The sequence below is a fragment of the Arvicanthis niloticus genome, chromosome 9 (genome assembly GCF_011762505.2).
Source record: "Arvicanthis niloticus isolate mArvNil1 chromosome 9, mArvNil1.pat.X, whole genome shotgun sequence".
NCBI classification, from domain to species: Eukaryota; Metazoa; Chordata; class Mammalia; order Rodentia; family Muridae; genus Arvicanthis; species Arvicanthis niloticus.
Window position 1 is genome coordinate 62,144,205 of NC_047666.1, and position 17,464 is coordinate 62,161,668.

Below are 17,464 nucleotides of genomic sequence, written 5' to 3' on the forward strand. Positions count from 1 at the left end.
GGTCTCACTGTGTAGCCAAGGCGGCTGCAAACTCCAGCTCAGGCTGGCTTCAGTCTCTCACAGGCCAGGGTTCTAGGTCTGCACCAGCAGGCCCACCTCATAGGAAGGACCAGGAGAGAGGAAAGGGGAAGGAATACAGGGGCTTTGCAGAGACACGGATAAATGAAGAAGTCAGGCATGGTGGCACAGGCTTGGAGGCTAAGAGGAAGATTAGGACTTGAAGGCCATAGACCACGGGGAGGGGGAGTGGGGGGGCAGGGGAGGGCAGAAGGGAGAGGGAAAAGGGTGTACAATGGTAAAGACGCCCCTCTCCTAGGCCTACCTTCTTGCTGGGTATTACTACACAGCCACCGATAACTACGACATCAAGTGGACAATGCCACACTGTGTCTTGACACTGAAGCTCATTGGTAAGTGGAAAGGTACTGTCTGCCTCCTTTACAGATGGGCCCCTCCCCCACTGAGCCAAAATAAACCATCCTGATGGTCCCGGCATGCTCCTGGCTATGGTCCATCCACAGACCACGTCCTCATGTCTGCCCTCCCCTCCCCTTCTCTCTTTGCTCAGGGCTGTGTATTGACTACTATGATGGAGGCAAAGACAGGGTAAGTGTCCTCGCTGGCAGAGGCTAGGGATTAACCAGAGGGAAGGGGAAAGGCTGCTGTTACCAAGACTGGATCAGCCACCAGGACAGAGCCTCTACCTTATTCCCTGGCCTATGAGCTATCTTCCCAATAGCGACTGGGCAAGAACGAACTAGGGTAACTTGTCCAGGCTCCAGCTCTTGCACAAGGTCCAGAGATCAGCGCCAGCAAGGCATTTGTCACAGCAGCCACAGGCAGCTGTTGCTGAGCTACCCCACACATTTTCCCATGAAGCAGCCTTCCACCTCCCACCCCACACTAAAGAGCTCCAGGCAGTGGGGCACAGGTGGGGAATGCTTTGCCTCTTGGGGTAAGATTCCAGGCTATCCTGAACCGTGCATTCTCTTCTTGGCATAGAATTCCTTGTCCTCTGAGCAACAGAAATATGCCATACGGGGTGTCCCTTCATTGCTGGAAGTGGCCGGCTTCTCCTACTTCTATGGAGCCTTCTTGGTAGGGCCCCAGTTTTCAATGAACCACTACATGAAGCTGGTGCGGGGACAGCTGACTGACATACCAGGGAAGGTGCCAAACAGGTAATCACCTCTCCTGGTCACGGTCTCCGTATAGGGATTCCACCTAGTACAACCACTCTGAAGTGACTCTCCTAAAGGTCAGCCCTAGCATGCTGGCCCAATTGTCAGTGTCACATGGACAAAGTCTACATGTTCTTTAGCCTAGACTGTCCCAGCCATTCATGCTGACCCTGAAGGACAAATGTTTTGCCCACAAGTTATGTTCCTCCCTTCAAAGCCTCCTCTCACAGAGGGAGACCCTGTTCAATATACAAAAATGTATACAAAAATATACATTTAACAAGAAACCATGCCAAAGCCACTGGGACTCCTTCCCTGGGGATTTGTCCCCCTGAATTTCAGCATGAGTTGAAATTGCTAGTTGTTCTTCTGGACATGGGGTTTTTAGCCTTCCCACTGACTGAGAAGCCTGGGAAGTTCTGAGCTCAGTAGCACTCTGAGGGCTAAAGGCTCACTGTCCCCTCCTGCCCTCTCCTGCAACTGGGGCTTGCAAGTAGCCAAGCAGAGAGCTGTCTTTCTGGGAAACAGCTCCAGGCACGGGGATCCTGGTGCCAGTACACGCAGCAGTCGCCACACCCTGACACACTCCTTTCCGTAACTGCAGGTCAGAGGGTGAAGGGCGAGGCTCTGCTGTCTGTGACCCCACTTGTTCCTTTCCAGCGCCATACCTGCTCTCAAGCGCCTGAGTCTGGGCCTTGTCTACCTGGTGGGCTACACCCTGCTGAGCCCCCACGTCACAGAAGACTATCTCCTCACTGAAGACTACGATGTGAGTGGCTGTCAGCACAGCAGTGCGACTACTGCCTCATACAAAGGGAGGGGCAAAGAGCCCTGTAGATGAGAGAAGCAGGCCGTGCCATCTACAAATGTGTGTGGGATTTTGCTCCTCTGTGAGTTGGCATGTGCCACCCAGGCCATTACCTACATGGACAAGCCTCGCACAGGGCATCTCCAGGTGCACTTTCGAACTCCCTGGCCTCCCCCTCCCCCTAAAAACCAGCTCTCCTTACTGGATGCCAGGAGACTTGGAGTGAGTGAGTGTAGCAGCTGGCGGCTCTGCAGCCTTTCTTTAAACTGACACTTAGGGGCTTGTCCGGAGTTCATGCTCCAAGAGAGGAAAGCTGGCTTCTGCCACTGCCGTGCACAGCTCACAGTAGTTCCATAGCTGTTCTGGGTAGAGTTCTCTCAACTCCAGACTGCAAGGCCCCTCTGCTGACTGTACAAATGCCTAGATTTTGCAGAGGAAGAGGAAAACGCATGTTGACACCTCTTGCCTGGTTACAAACAGGTGGGGGCTATACTGTCATGGCATCTGATGTGGCATCAGAATCGACAGGAGTGGAGATGCCAGCCACGTGTGAAGAAATCATTTAAGGGACTGTGCCATGGCTGTGCCCTCTTTAATGCTCCTGTGCTCTCTTCCCAAGAACCGCCCTTTCTGGTTCCGCTGCATGTACATGCTGATCTGGGGCAAATTCGTGCTGTACAAATACGTCACCTGTTGGCTGGTCACAGTAAGTAGGAAAAATAAGTCCTATTTAGACAAATTGGGGGAGGGGAGGCTGGGAGGGTGAGAGAGGTAAGAGCCCTAAACGTCCTCCCCCTCAGGAAGGAGTGTGCATTTTGTCGGGCCTGGGCTTTAATGGCTTTGAAGAAAATGGGACCGTGAGATGGGATGCCTGTGCCAACATGAAAGTGTGGCTCTTTGAAACCACCCCTCGCTTCAATGGCACCATCGCCTCTTTCAACATCAATACCAATGCCTGGGTAGCCCGGTAAGTATGGAGGCCTGTGCCCAGGCTCCTCCCACACTACACCTTAGGCGGGGTGTTGTCACTTCTGTCCCTGTTCTCACCAAGCACCCTCCCCCCCCCCCAAAAAAAAAAAAAAACCTCTGTAGAAGTACCTCACTCTCTCCATTGGTGCCAGACCCTCAGTACTCAGCTGTACCTGCTGAAGCAAGCGGCTGGTCCTCATGTACCCATCTAAGGCCATAGTCTGTGTTGTGTCTGAACCATGACAGCTCTCCTCCATCTGAAGCTGTCCCGTTAGCACTGCGTCCTTACCCTCAGTGGCCACAAGTGGGAGCCAGTCAGCACTCCACTCCTCAGGACACCCAGCCGCAGGAGTCAAGTCTGAGAGTCATCCTTACCCACCCTCTCCTCTAGTTACATCTTCAAACGCCTCAAGTTTCTTGGAAGCAAAGAACTCTCACAAGGTCTCTCCTTGCTGTTCTTGGCCCTCTGGCATGGCCTGCACTCAGGATACTTGATTTGCTTCCAGATGGAATTCCTCATTGTTATTGTGGAAAAGCAGGTATGACTTAAGGGTGGGAGAAAAAAAACGGATGAGGAGGAGGAGGACAGGACTGTGACCTCTCTCCTTCCACCCCAGGCCACCAGCCTAATTCGGGACAGCCCGGCCCTGAGCAGCCTGGCCTCTGTCACCACCCTGCAGCCCTTCTACTACTTGGTGCAACAGACCATCCACTGGCTTTTCATGGGTTACTCCATGACTGCCTTCTGCCTCTTCACATGGGACAAATGGCTTCAGGTAGTAAAGACCTGCTTGCAAGGCTGCTAGGGGGTCACTGAAACCTCTAATAGCAAGGGACAACCCAAGCCTCCCATCTGGTTCAGTGGATTCTGTCTGTCCACAGGTGTACAGATCCATCTATTTCCTTGGACATGTCTTCTTCTTGAGCCTACTATTCATATTGCCTTATATCCACAAAGCAATGGTGCCAAGGAAAGAGAAGTTAAAAAAGAGGGAATGATCTATTTCCCTGGTAAGTAAAGTCTACAGGCTGTAGGCTAGAACCAGACTAGAGAGAAATACCACTGAAGTTCGGGTACACTTCAGCGTAGCTTGCCCTGAGGGAGTGAGTGCACTGTGGGTTCTACCTTGTTAAAAGAGCCCGGGTGCCACCCTGGCAGTCTCCTGCCCACACACTTTGCCTTGTAGGTGACTGAGAGCTGGACTGGTGCAGAAACTACTTGTCTCCCTCCTCACAGCACTCCTCACCCCAGCAGAGACGCCAGGAGCTGCAGTCCCAGCGCTCCCACTGTGCCTCTGCCACAGCCAAAGGGGAAGCTCTTGTGGGAGGAGCAGAGGGGCTACACCCCCTTTGGACTCCCATGCACGTTGCCTTATCTCTCCCCTCTAGCCAGGAATCTGTTGTTTCTCTTCTGCCAATCTACTACGATTGTATATGTGCCGATACCACCACCCCCCATGGGGGAGGGAAGGGTACGAGGCCCTGCCTGCTCCACTTTTTCTATCTTGGAACTATACCAGATAAAATCACTTCTGTTTGTTCAGTTTTTCACTGCTAGCATCCAGACTGCTTTCTTTCATACATACTCTCCATGCTTGCTAAAGCTGAGGTCATCAGGGTCTCTCCTTGAAAAGCCACAGAAATCTAGGAAATCAGGAACTCGTACAGTCAAAGTCTGGACCGCCAGAATCTAAGGGGAACCGTTTACACTACCATGTACTGCTGAGTTTAAGAACCCTCAAAACAATCAGGTCTGAAAACACAAAATAAAACTCTTTATAGGAAAAACAAAAAACCAATATACAGTGTTGGCTCCCCACTCTGCCGTCTTGGTACAGAAGATAATCTTCCAGCAGATCTTAGGAGCCAAAAGACACACCACCAAGAGTCCTGTCAGAATGCTGCTGTTCTCAAATGACGCCCCATACTTCTTCAAAAGCTGTGGTAACTTTAGCACAGGTAAGCGCAGCAGAGAGTGGATAGTTGCTGATGGACACCATCTTTTCTGTGTACTCCACACTGACCTGAGGAGAGACGGATCTGGTCAGGCATTTCTTACCCTGTAGGGTTCAGGGTAGAGAAGCATGGGGAAGCTCATGTCTCAAGAGCAGTGTCGTCCCTATCAAACGTCTACAAAAGCTGGCCATCTTAGCTCTGTGTTAGACGGGCGAGCCCTTTAGAGTGAGTGCAGGGGCAGGCATGCAGCTTCTGCCTGTCTCACCCTGTACCTCCCCATCTGTAAATGCCAACTGCTCATGGAGTCCTGCACTGAGCTTCAGCTCCACAAAGAACCTAAGTACACAACACAGCCCAGACTGTACCTTGCCATGGGCAAAGGCCCCCACCACGAAAACAACCGGATCACTACTGGGCACCAACTCTCGGATGTCACTGATGTCCTCAACAGAAAAGGAAGTGCCAATTTTCATACAGCCAACTGGGAAGTGGTCGGACACTGGATTCTTAATTACCTAAAGACAAAAAGAAGAGTCAGCCCCAGAACTGGCCCCAGAACCTACCACAGGTTTCTCCAGCTTACCTTCAAAAGCTTCTGAGGGCCATCAGCTGCTCGGACACTCAGTTTGTGTAACAGCTGAACTAGGGGTGAAAAGAGAGTTCAGAAGTGGGAAGAGACTACATTCCTGTGCCCAGGAACTAAGCTAAACATCCCTGGGGAAACTGGGCTGTGTATCCTTTACGTCACACAATAGTTAAGTGTGTCACTAATAACGCTGACAAGCTCACACAGCTTTACCCCTCACAGAAACTTCACAGAGCAGGGGAGCTGAATTTCTGTGGACCTGGAGAAATACCAGAACTCTCTCCTGACAGTCAGTCCCCACCACTGAAGGATTGCGTGTGTGAGTCTCCTGTTACCTCTCTTCACTTTGCCAGTTCACTCAGAACTAAAGTCCTAAGGCTTCTCACCCATGAGGCCACAAAATCGGTCAAAGGTTCTAGGAATTCGAGTCTGGGGGTTCACTTCAATCAGCACGTTTTTCTGTGTGTGGATATAAACCTGTAGCAAGCCAGCTCGGTTCAGGGGGCTGTCCATAAGCATCAGCAGGCTCTGAGAAGGAGAGGGAAAGGCCCGGTAAAGCCTGAGAAACAGCATTTGCTCAGAGGGTCATTAGCTCTGTCCCCACAATTACCTGGTGGGTGATGTCTGGTCTGACTTCCCCTGGGTCCCGTCCATTCTTCAACAGCATGGACTTGTGCCTGTCACAGTTGAGTAGCTCATAAGTTTTCCCTACCTGCAGAACAGAACGTGATGAGAGCAATGGAAATCCTATCATCTAGCCCACTGGAGAGCTAAGCCAGAAAGACTGAGTAGGGGCTAGAAAGCTTCCCAGAGGATTGCACTATGTCCACATTTACACGGGATAACCACCTGACACAATGAAAAAGGGCACAAGTCGCACCACATTAGCTTCTAAGGCCTGTGGCTATCAGGCAAGGTCACCAAAGCTCTAGAATCAGACAAGAGTTCATGAACAGGACTAGTCAAAAGCAATCTGTGCTGAGGAAAACGCCAGCCTAGGATACAGCAAGACCCTGCTGCCTCCATCAAAACCTGATAGAAGCGAAGCACTGAGAAAAAACAGGTGGACTTCAGTTCAGTGGCAGAGGGCTTGGCCCAGCAACCCCTAGCACTACAAAATGAACGTGAAAAGTAGGAAATGAAAAGGGGAAGCCCAGGAGGGCCAGGATTACATGACACTGCCTTGTAACCCAAGAATCTGCACACGCAAAGAGCCAAAGATCTAGTGTCAGGAAGACATAACACCTGAAGTACTCCTGACAAGTCTATGCATACCATAGACAGCAAGTGAGGTCTGCTGGGGACTGCAATCTGAAATAACTGTCATCTGCAACTTCAGATCTCAAGGGACACTAGGGTGGTCAGTAAAACCAAGTCTAAACATGACAAGAGATAGCTCAGGAGATAAAGGTACTTGCCAGCAACCCTAAAGATCTGAGTCCAATTCCCATGACTTACATGGTAAAAGGAAGGAAACCAACAAGTTGTCCTTCATACATGCCCAAGTATACACACACACATATACCACACACAAAAGAACCCTGTAACAAGGCCTTTGATACGGGTCAGTAGGTAAAGGCACTAGCTGCCAAGCCTGACCTGACATCAATCCCAGAATGCATATGGTAGGAGAAAACCCACACCTACCACCTCAGGTTGTCAGTGAATGAACATACACATATGCTGGAAGGTTTTGTTTGTTTGTTTGTTTTTAACTTAAAAACATGTTGTTAAATACAAACATGAGTTGGGTTTGTTTTGTTTAAGGTTTATCTTATGTATGTGAGTACACTGCCACTGTCTTCAGACACACCACAAGAAGGCATCCAATCCCATTACAGATGGCTGTGAGCCACCATGTGGTTGCTGGGAATTGACTCAGGACCTTTGGAAGAGCTCTTAACCACTGAGCCATCTCTCCAGCCCACAAACACGGGTTTTTAAAGTCTGAGCATCACTACAACTTTTCATGTCTACAGACAAAGTGACAATACACATTTCAAAATATTTGGGGGATGTAATTTTTGGGATTAACCAAATAGTTCAAACAATGTCAGAGGTCAGAAAAATGTCAGTGATTAAGAGATACTGTTTTTGCAGAGGACCTGGGTTTGATTTCTCAGCATCCGTGTCAGGTGGCCTATAACTCCATCTCCAGGGGAACCTGCAAACTCTAGCCTCCAAGAACATCCAAACACATATGGTGTACACACACACACACGCATAATTACAAATAAGTATTGTCTGTATTCATTTATTCTTATGTGCACGTGTGCCTGCATGTATGTCTGTGCATTCTATGCATGTAGTACCAGTGGAGGCTGAAGAGGGCACTGGGTCCCCTGGAACTGGAGTTACAGTTGTGAGCCACTATTTGGGTGCTGGGAATTAAACCTGTTCCTCTGGAAGAGCAGCCAGTGCTCTTAACTGCTAAGCCATCATTTCTCCAGCCCCACATAAACTTTTTTTTTTTTTTTTTTTTTTAAAGTCAGAGTAAGAGCCAACGCTGGACGGCTCAGTGGTTAAGAGCACCACTGCACTTGTTCTTGCAGAGGCCAGGTGGAGTTCCCAGCACCCACAGGGTGGTTCACAACCACCCAGAACTCAGCTCCAGCCGACTGGCCTACTCAGATACCTGCACACATGTGCTATACGTAAACTCAGGCAGGCAGCACACACATACACATAAGTAAAAATCTTAAAAAGAATGTCAGAGTAAAGCACACAATCAAAAGCTAAGTCCTTTGGACACCCTTAATTGTAGAAGAAAATGAACTTTTGGAATGATCCAATTTCAACTCAGTAGGATAAAAGTGGAGGTTTTGTGTTTTTAAGATTGACTTAATTTTACACGCAGGCGTGTTTAGCCTGTACATATACATATGCATCATGTACATGCCAGGTGTCTATAGAAGTCAAAGGCAGGCATCGGACCCTGTGGAACTAGAAGGACATGGTTGTGAGCCCGCATGTGGAAGGACCCACAGTAGAAAACATGAGCGTGCTGCACCTATAGCAGCAGAGAGAGTGCTTTGTGAAGCCACAAACTGGAATGACCAGAACAAAACCGTTGCCAGCAGTTCTCAACAGTTCTTACAAGTTACTAAAGAGACAGGAGAAAGTCTGAAATCACATACTCTGTCCTCATAGAAACAGTAAACAATCTTGAGTCTACAAACTGAATAACAGAAATGGCTTGTTGCTAGATGAACAGGAGATGTATAGGTGGCGTTACTCCACTGTCACCTCTGTACTTCCACATCAGTGTGAGTGTGTGTGTGTGTGTGTGTGTGTGTACGCGAGAAAGCACACTTTGTAGGTACTACAACGTGCTTACATGGTGAAGGCCAGAGGTTGATGTCTGGTGTCTTCCTCTACGACCCTCTTTATTTTCTGACATAAGAGTTCTTCACTGAACCTGAGCAGACCGAGTCAGCTAGGCTGGCAGGCCATCAAGTGCTACAGAGTCACCTGTCTGTCCAATGCTGGGATTACAGCTTACGCCAGGCCTCTCCCTTCTTCCCTTCATTAAACTCAGAGATCTACCTCCCCATCTGTCTCACAGTGCTAGGATTTAAAATATGGCCTGGGCTTTTTACACAGGTGCTGGGGCTAGAACCAAGTTCCCATGTCTGTGGAGCGCATGGCAAGTGCACTCTGCTAAGCCACCTTCTCAGGCTGTGATGCAGCAGTTCCTTGGGCTAACCTCTAATAAATGAAGCAGTGCCTCGCTGCAGTGGCACATGCCTTTAATTTGAGCAGAGGCAATCTCTGTGAGTTTGAAGCCAATCTGGTCTGCAAAGTAAGTTCCAGACCAGCTAGGGCTGCTACTCAGAAACCCTGTCTGGAGAAAAAAAAAGAGAAGTAGCATCACAAGTTGGATGTGGGTGCTCACACCTGTACTCCCGAATTTAGGAGCCCAAGTGCCAGGCCAGTATGAGGTACAGGGTGAGACCCGATCTCAGCAAAAATAATAATGAGCAAACATCCTCTCTCCTGTGTCTGCTTCAGCAAAACATTCATGAATCGGCCTTAGCCTTTCACACCTGTGTCCACTTTAAGGCAACGTTTCTTCCCATGTTTGCTCCAACAAAACACCATCCAACCAACTTTCCAAAGAACCTTTAAGTTTCCACTTGAGAAGGTACCAGATATACATGCATATATATGTGTATACACACATATGCATAGTACACTCGTACACACAATTTTTAAAAATGTTATGGGTATAAGTGTCTTGTCTGCGTGTATATTTGTGCATCACACAGGTGCAGAGCCTGTGGAGGCCAAGGGGTCATCAGATCCCCTGGACTGTGGGTGCTGGGAAGCAAGTGAGGTCCTCTACAAGAGCAAGTGCTCCTAACTGATGTCCCTCCAGCCCCAGGCTAAAGTTTTAACATATTTGACCTCTCAGTAAGTAACCTGGAACAAGTGATACTAACATATTTCAAGTAGCAGATACTGTCCTAAACAAACACAGTAACTCCTTTACTCCTTCCAAACATTATAGTTAAGTGAACTAATTTGCCTACGTCAGAAAACTGGTATTTAGAAGGAATCTAGTGCATCTACTTTCTGAAACATGGATGCTGGGAAGGTTTCCACATTTGCAAATTACCATTATCTCGGGATTCCTAGTCTGATAATGTCAAAATTAACCCTCAAAGAGTTGATAGGCAACTAGGTGTAGCACACCTTTAATCCCAGCACTGCACTCAGGAGGCAGAGGCAGGCGGATCTCAGTGAGTTCCAGGTCAGCCAGAGCTACGCAGTGAGACCCTATCAACAACACTAATAAATAACAGTAAGTGCTAACAGATGAGCAGCTAAGCGCTCAGCGGTAAACAGCACCGGCTGCTCTTCCGGAGGACTTGGGTGTGATTCTCAGCCCCAACGTGGCAGCTCACAACTATCTGTAACTCCAGTTCCAGGGGAGCTGGCATCCTACAGCAGTATACATGCAGGCAGAACATCAATCACATAAACGGTAATGACGACAATGACTGCTGACAGACAGTCACTGGACAGAAAAGATATAAAAGCCTGTAGTTAGGATGGAGATAACTACATAAAATTTAAAATCTGATTAATTACTAAAAAATAGAAGGGGAGGGCACAGGAGGGTTGGTTCAGCAGTTAACAGCACTGACTGCTCTTCCAGAAGTCCCGAGTTCAATTCCCAGCAACTACATGGTGGCTCCCAACCATCTGTAATGGGATCTGATGCCCTCTTCTGGTGCAGACAGTTTCAATGTACTCAGAAAAAAATAAATAAGTCTAAAAAAAAAAAAAAAAAGTACAAGGGGAGAAAACCAGTTTTCTAGTTTAATAAAGTGCACATGAAAAAGAGATGGAAAAGACTCTCACCTTAGGTTATTAGAAAACACACTACCTTTAAAGGACTGTCAATACAGATCCTGTTAAGTGAGGTATACAACCACTTTACAAAGGGAGAGCAAACTTGTTTTCTCAGTCACTAGGAAGGGGCTAAGGACCAAATTTAAATCCAGGTCAGATCTGGCATGGTGAAATTCATCTATAAATATCCTAATACTTAAGAGGTTTAAGATGGAGAGTCCCAAGCCAACCTGGACTACATCCCAAGACTCTGACTAAAAACCACCACCCAGTCAGTGGGGGCGAGGGGGGAGAGAAGATATGGGGCCTACACACTAAATAAGTTTAGCTAAGAAAGAAAGAAAGAAAGAAAGAAAGAAAGAAAGAAAGAAAGGAAGAAAGAAAGGAAGGAAGGAAGGAAGGAAGGAAGGAAGGAAGGAAGGAAAGAAAAAGAGAGAGAGAGACAGAGACATACTGACTGACTGGAGAGATGGCACAGGGGTTATACAGAGCCTTCTTGTATAGGAACAAAGTTAGGTTCCCAGCACCCACATGAGGTGGTTGACGGCCACATGCAGACCTGCATGCATAAATAAGGGTAAAATAAATAAAGGGAGTAAAAAAAGCAAAGACGAAGGCTTTTTAAATAATCTGATCCAGACATACTTCAGAAAAGATAAATACAGAACGAGATGACAATCGAAACAAAATAAAACATCAAGTCCTTAGCAATAAAAGGCTGGGGAAGTCACTGGCCTTTGGAAACCTCAACAGGCGATGCTTCCCTCACCTTACATTTTATATCACAGATTCCCTAATAAATCAACTAAAAGCAAGGAGAGGGCTGAAATGAGAGTCAAGAGCAAATGAAAATACTGCCAACCCAGGATGTCAACAGCCTGCAAAACTAGGTCATCCTTCAAAAGCAAATTTCACGGCTCCGTCTTTCCATCCACTCTGTGCCCCTGGTCCCCACAGAATCTGAGCCATCAATTGACTACCTCCACACTCACTGTTCAAAACTACCTTGACTGTCTCCAGACTGGCCCCTTCCAACACCACAATGAGCCTACGGCCTCCGCACTTGCTTCCGGCCCCAAGCCGGGGCCTCTTAGGCGGCGCAGGGTCCCAGTCCTGTTCCTGCACTGAAAAACGCCGCTCACGAGGTTGGAAGCCACCACTGGTCGCAGCCATCTTGTAAGCAGACCGGAAGTTGCGCTGTCGTCCTTAAGTTAGAACTTCACGTCCGTCCTCGCAGCAAACTTCCCCCTAGCTGCCATTTTGAAAGAGGGCGCTTGAAAATGGCGAGTCCTGTACGGAAGCCTCTCTGGGAGGGCACACCTCCAAAAGAGGCGGGACTTCCGGATGCGCCATTACTATGCGCGGGATTCTGGTCCGCCAAACGAAGTGGGGCGGGTTCCGAGGGAAGCGCACTTCCGGTGCCCTTTCTCCCGCGAGCTCTAAGGCCCCCAATCCTCGTGTGCAAGGCGAGGTCTGTAAACTGGAGTGGGGTAGAAGCTGGCGGGCACCCCCTCCTGACCGCTGGTGCCGCCGCCTTCAGGAGGCTCAGACATGGCCCAGAATTTGAAGGACTTAGCGGGACGCCTGCCCGCCGGGCCTCGGGGCATGGGCACGGCGCTGAAGCTGCTGCTGGGGGCCGGGGCGGTGGCCTACGGCGTCCGTGAATCCGTGTTCACTGGTGAGCAGCCTCCCTCCGCTGACCGGACCTCGCGGTCCCCAGACCCACTGTCCTGCCTCCCCCAGGTGTCCGCGCCTCCCTGCTCCCTCATCCCCGACCCACCTCCGCTGATCAGTATTCCGATCAGCAGCTTGTCCTGACTCCCACCCCTCTCTCCACAGTGGAAGGTGGTCATAGAGCAATCTTCTTTAATCGTATTGGTGGCGTGCAACAGGACACAATCCTGGCCGAAGGCCTTCACTTCAGGTAATGGCGGGTGAGCGAACAGGCCCTGACCCTTCACCCTTGACGGCGGTAGCCAGACTTAACAACAGTATTGGGTACTCCTTTTTCGCTTTCTCACTCCTGCTCGTAAGGACAGTGGCTGCTCCGAAACTCCAGTAATGCGTAAAGGGCTGTTCTCTGTGGTCATGGGGAGGAACAGGCCCAAGGACGACGAGAGGTGAGGGGAAACTGGTCACAAATCAATGAAACTGCAGTTTCCCAACTCCTGTCCCTGACCTCTCCTCTCCAGGATCCCCTGGTTCCAGTACCCCATCATCTATGACATTCGGGCCAGACCTCGAAAAATCTCCTCCCCCACAGGCTCCAAAGGTAAATGTGGGCAACTGGGAGCTGCATGGCACGTGGGGAAAGAAAAAAAATGTAAAATGGGCCTGGGGAGGTGTTTCTTAGGTCTTGCTTTCTACATCAGCAAAAGAACCATGCCTCACTGTTCAGAACAGTCCATTCCAGTACTTGGTATGCGTGCATGCTTCTTTAATGTTACCTGCTGCCTAGCATAAACGGAGTAAGTTGCCCTTCTTCCTTGCTGCCTAGATCCAAGCCCTTTTTTTTTTTTTTTTTTTTTTTTTTTTTGCCTTTTTTGTCTTTTTTGTCTTTTTTTCTGTTGACTTGTTAATTACATCCACAGTACACCTTCCTCTGGAGAAAGTGCCCCCATTCTTCAGTAGTTGTTCCTTGTAAACCATACTTAGAAGCCCTGCCTTTGAGATTCCCCAAGCCTCAGCCTCATTCCCATGTACACACCGAGGCAAGTAGCCTACAGAAATGTGCTTCTTTGTGCTGTTTTTGTATGTGGTTTATTCGTTTGCTAAGCCATAGGCCTTGGAAAATAAACAAACAATCCACGATTCTAATGGCTAGGACAAACCCAAGATGGTGCTGTTTGGTGGAATCCGCTTGGGAGGAGTAGCAAAAAAAATAGAAAAATAGCTGTATTAGTGGAAGGCCCAGAGAAAAGGTTTCCCAGTAAACAAGAGTCTGTCTCACCGATGTTGTCCACACGTTCCTGTTGACATGACTGTCTTCCCAGAGGAATGCTAGGCTGTACAGTAACACTAGGCATGGTGAGAAGCACTCAGGAGAAAATGCTTGGAACGAGGGAATTTGGCCTTAACCGGCCACTGCTGACCTCTCCCTCAGACCTGCAGATGGTGAACATCTCCTTGCGTGTACTGTCTCGACCCAATGCTCAGGAGCTCCCCAGCATGTACCAGCGCCTAGGGCTAGACTACGAGGAGCGAGTGCTGCCATCCATTGTCAATGAGGTGCTCAAGAGTGTGGTGGCCAAGTTCAATGCCTCGCAGCTGATCACCCAGCGGGCTCAGGTCTGACTCCACTGTCTGCATGTTGGCAGCCTGTCTCTCCTTGGTCAGGGTTACTGGGTACTAAAAAAGGATGGGGTGGAATGGATCTGGAGTTCATTTGAGTGCTTGCCTAGCATGCACAAGCCCTGGTTTTATTCCCAAGCATTGTTTAACAAGGTGTGGCACATGCCTGCAATCCCAGCACTAAAGAGGTAGAAATGGGAGGATCTGAAGTTTCAGGTTATCCTTGGCTACATGGCCAGCTGGACTGTGGGAAATAAGGAGAAAAACTATAGAACCTGACACCAGCCGACATTAAGAAGGAAGCGTAGTGGAGAATAGTGGTAGTATAGTCTTACATCTGTACAGAAGGTCTTTCCTTGCTGACAGGAAGCTAAGGAGATGCATACATTGAAAAGATTAGGTATTAGTGTGGTGTGAGGCAGTCATGCCACCTGTCTGATGCTGTCTCAGGTGTCACATGAAGAAATAAAACCGAGTTTTTTCTAGTGAATGTTTGAGGATTTAAGTGGTGGGTTTACTGCCCATACTCAGGAGCTCTGGTGTTCAGATGATTACAGCAGTGCCACCTTCCCTCCAGTTCTCTGATCCCCAGAAGCCGAACCTCCCTTCCCCTCCCAACCCTTGCCCCCAGGTGTCCCTGTTGATCCGAAGAGAGCTGACCGAGCGTGCCAAGGACTTCAGCCTCATCCTGGATGATGTAGCAATCACAGAGCTGAGCTTCAGCCGAGAGTACACAGCTGCTGTAGAAGCCAAGCAAGTGGGTAAGTCTGGGGGCAGGCAGCGGCCAGTGGGCTTCTGGAGGTGGGAGAAGGGGGCCTGCGTGTGCTTGGGCTTCTCACACCTCACAGCTGTAACATCAGTTCGCTTCTGCCACAGCCCAGCAGGAAGCCCAGCGGGCCCAGTTTTTGGTGGAGAAAGCGAAGCAGGAACAGCGACAGAAGATTGTGCAGGCTGAGGGGGAGGCAGAGGCTGCCAAGATGATATCCTTGTGTTGCACAGAGCTTGGCCACTCCCCTGGGACAGCCTGTTTCCTGTCTTCCACCATGGGCCGGCTGATGAGACTAAGGCGAATGCGACTTGGCCTGCTGACACTTGGCTGGGCGGGGGGGGTGGGGGGGGGTGGGGGGACAACTAGTGAGGTCTGAGATCTTGGTGGGGGTACCTGAGCCCTGGCTCCCTGCTGTAAGGCCAGATCCATAGCACTGCTGGCCTTGCCTTCTGTCAGCTGCCACCACAGTACTGGCAGCATCCTGTAGGGAGGCCCACAGGGGGTAGCCAAGGTGTGAGTAGCCATGTGAGCGCAACCTTGAATCTGACAGCCCAGAGGATGCCAGGGGCTGGTGGAAGGGGGGAGTGCCACAGATGCAGCCTGGCCCAGAAGAACCCTTAACCCTATCTGCCCACCTCGGAGAAGCACTGAGCAAGAATCCTGGCTATATCAAGCTCCGGAAGATCCGGGCTGCCCAGAACATCTCCAAGACGGTGAGTGGAAGGCCTCGCTGTCCAAGGCCTGCGGCTTGAGATTGAAAGTATTCGCTACAGTCACATAATGTCATTAGAACTGGCTTGAGTCTCTACTTAACAGTGTCCTTGGGCACCCTTCCTCCAGCGTGACCCACAGTGCTCCCCAGGTTTTGTGCTTATGGCTGTTACAGAACTGTGACACCAAGGCTTCTCACACTCGGATCTTTGTGCCGAGTTGTGCCTGTTCTGTTACTGTGTCTTCCACTGAGTGGCCATGAATCACAGACTGAAACCTCTGCTAACAGTCATTCCCTGTCCTGTAGATCGCCACGTCACAGAACCGGATCTATCTCACAGCTGACAACCTTGTGCTGAATCTACAGGATGAAAGCTTTACTCGGTAAGAGATCCCACTGTACAGAGAGCAGAGCGCCTTCATCTGCTCCCCTGGACTCTGGAGTCTGTACAGATAGTCACCAGGGTCCTTGACAGTTTCTCTGAACACTAGTCAGAAGAGTGGGTGCCTGGCTGGGTGGCAGTTCTTTTGTCTTCTAAGACTGACTTTATAAAGCAAAGCAGGGTGTCTTATGGGAAAGGCACTTATATTTAAATGAGAACCTGAAGGCTACCTTGCTGGCCGTGAGAATGTGTTGTGACCGCAGAGATAGCGGGGTCCTCACTGAGGAACAGCTGGGGCCTACAGCTGACTACTCGTATATTTTTCTTCCCACATATTTCCTGCTCACTTCGTGGCATGCTGGTTACAGGGGAAGGTAAGTGACTGCCTCCTTGCTATGGGGTCCTGGGGGCCATCCGCTTCCTGGACCTTCCCCTACACCTTCCTTTTCTCCCCGTGCTCATGTCTTCATTAGGAAGAAGGGATGGCTTGGGGTGTTCTGCACTTCACACTCATGTTAATATTAGGAATGTTTCCTTTGTTCTACAGTGACAGCCTCATTAAGGGTAAGAAATGAGTGTGGACATCAAGAACCCCACCACCAGAGAAGTTTGTGTACTGCTCCAGTTTGGAGGAGCCAGCTAGGGGTCAAGCACCCCCCACCCTGACCTAAGCATCATGTGACGGATTCTTCTGTCTCTGCCCTCTTGGATTAAGGAAGACTGAAGACCAGCCCTGAGAGGGTTTCCTCCTTCCTGTATTGGCTGGGAAGGGGGAGACGGGACAGCGTGATTTCTCAGTGATTTCCCTCTCCCAGAATGGGGGGAGATAACCACCATGCCAGGAATTCTCAATAAAATTTTTATTACTTAAACTAAAGCCAAAACTTTTGCATCTGAGTATGTCATCTGAGTGTGCTGGGTAGGTTGCGTGAAGACAGCTGGTCGGTCACACATGCGCCCTGGGTCTCTGCCAGCAGAGGGCACAAGCAGTCTGGCCCGTGGCACTCTGACAACTGCCAGATCCTCAAAACAGGACCTAAGCTGGGAGCAGCCGATCTCAGAAGCCCAGCTACACCCTTCACCCCACCCTCCAGGTCTACCAAATGAACCCACAGACTTAATAACATCTTTTTAAAAGCTGGAGCAGCTGTGGCTTTGCTGAGCCAAACTAAAAAACTGTGATGACCCCAGGGGGAGCTGCTTCCTTGGTAACCAGCTTCTAGGTAGCTCCGGGAGATGGTGTGTTCCTCCCGAGGGTTTTGGTGTTCTGAAGCCCCGGTGTGCTGTTACTTAGTCACCAGGTATGATGAGCTATTCGCACTGAAGGTTTCTCCCTATGGAGGTGGCCTTCCCACCCCCACAGCCCTGGAGCCCAACTGAACAAGAGCCTGTTTTCCACAGATTACCTCTTCTGAAGACACTGAATGTCAAGTGCTGGGAAAATCAAGTCAT

The 17,464-nt window shown here is 49.6% G+C and overlaps 3 protein-coding genes and 1 non-coding gene across 4 annotated transcripts in view; 3 read left to right on the top strand and 1 right to left on the bottom strand.

The window, feature by feature from the left end:
• Positions 1–4,509, top strand: part of Lpcat3 (lysophosphatidylcholine acyltransferase 3) — a 39,924-nt gene extending 35,415 nt beyond the window's left edge. Inside the window, exons 4-13 of the mRNA XM_034511801.2 lie at positions 317–410; positions 569–606; positions 1,003–1,181; positions 1,842–1,950; positions 2,609–2,695; positions 2,790–2,956; positions 3,350–3,497; positions 3,576–3,734; positions 3,841–3,969; positions 4,146–4,509. Coding sequence (XP_034367692.1) covers positions 317–410; positions 569–606; positions 1,003–1,181; positions 1,842–1,950; positions 2,609–2,695; positions 2,790–2,956; positions 3,350–3,497; positions 3,576–3,734; positions 3,841–3,957 — 1,098 coding nt within the window. The 3' untranslated portion in view covers positions 3,958–3,969; positions 4,146–4,509. The remainder of the gene's footprint in view (positions 1–316; positions 411–568; positions 607–1,002; positions 1,182–1,841; positions 1,951–2,608; positions 2,696–2,789; positions 2,957–3,349; positions 3,498–3,575; positions 3,735–3,840; positions 3,970–4,145) is intronic.
• Positions 4,510–4,712: 203 nt separating this feature from the next.
• Positions 4,713–12,152, bottom strand: Emg1 (EMG1 N1-specific pseudouridine methyltransferase). Its single transcript, XM_034511802.2, has 6 exons — positions 11,864–12,152; positions 6,111–6,212; positions 5,887–6,028; positions 5,498–5,556; positions 5,280–5,429; positions 4,713–4,982 (listed from the first exon to the last, which is right to left on the bottom strand). The coding sequence occupies exons 1-6, from the start codon at positions 12,029–12,031 to the stop codon at positions 4,869–4,871; spliced, it is 735 nt and encodes a 244-aa protein (XP_034367693.1). The 5' UTR covers positions 12,032–12,152; the 3' UTR covers positions 4,713–4,868.
• A 94-nt stretch (positions 12,153–12,246) lies between these two features.
• Positions 12,247–16,889, top strand: Phb2 (prohibitin 2). The gene is made up of 8 exons (XM_076940544.1): positions 12,247–12,536; positions 12,698–12,782; positions 13,051–13,130; positions 13,962–14,146; positions 14,781–14,910; positions 15,026–15,129; positions 15,554–15,631; positions 15,937–16,889. Exons 1-8 carry the CDS (start codon positions 12,410–12,412, stop codon positions 16,015–16,017), a joined length of 870 nt encoding a protein of 289 aa, XP_076796659.1. The 5' UTR covers positions 12,247–12,409; the 3' UTR covers positions 16,018–16,889.
• LOC117715888 (small nucleolar RNA U89) lies at positions 15,198–15,467 on the top strand. Its single transcript, XR_004607678.1, has one exon. It is a non-coding gene; the product is annotated as a small nucleolar RNA U89 (small nucleolar RNA).
• Positions 16,890–17,464: the final 575 nt, after the last annotated feature.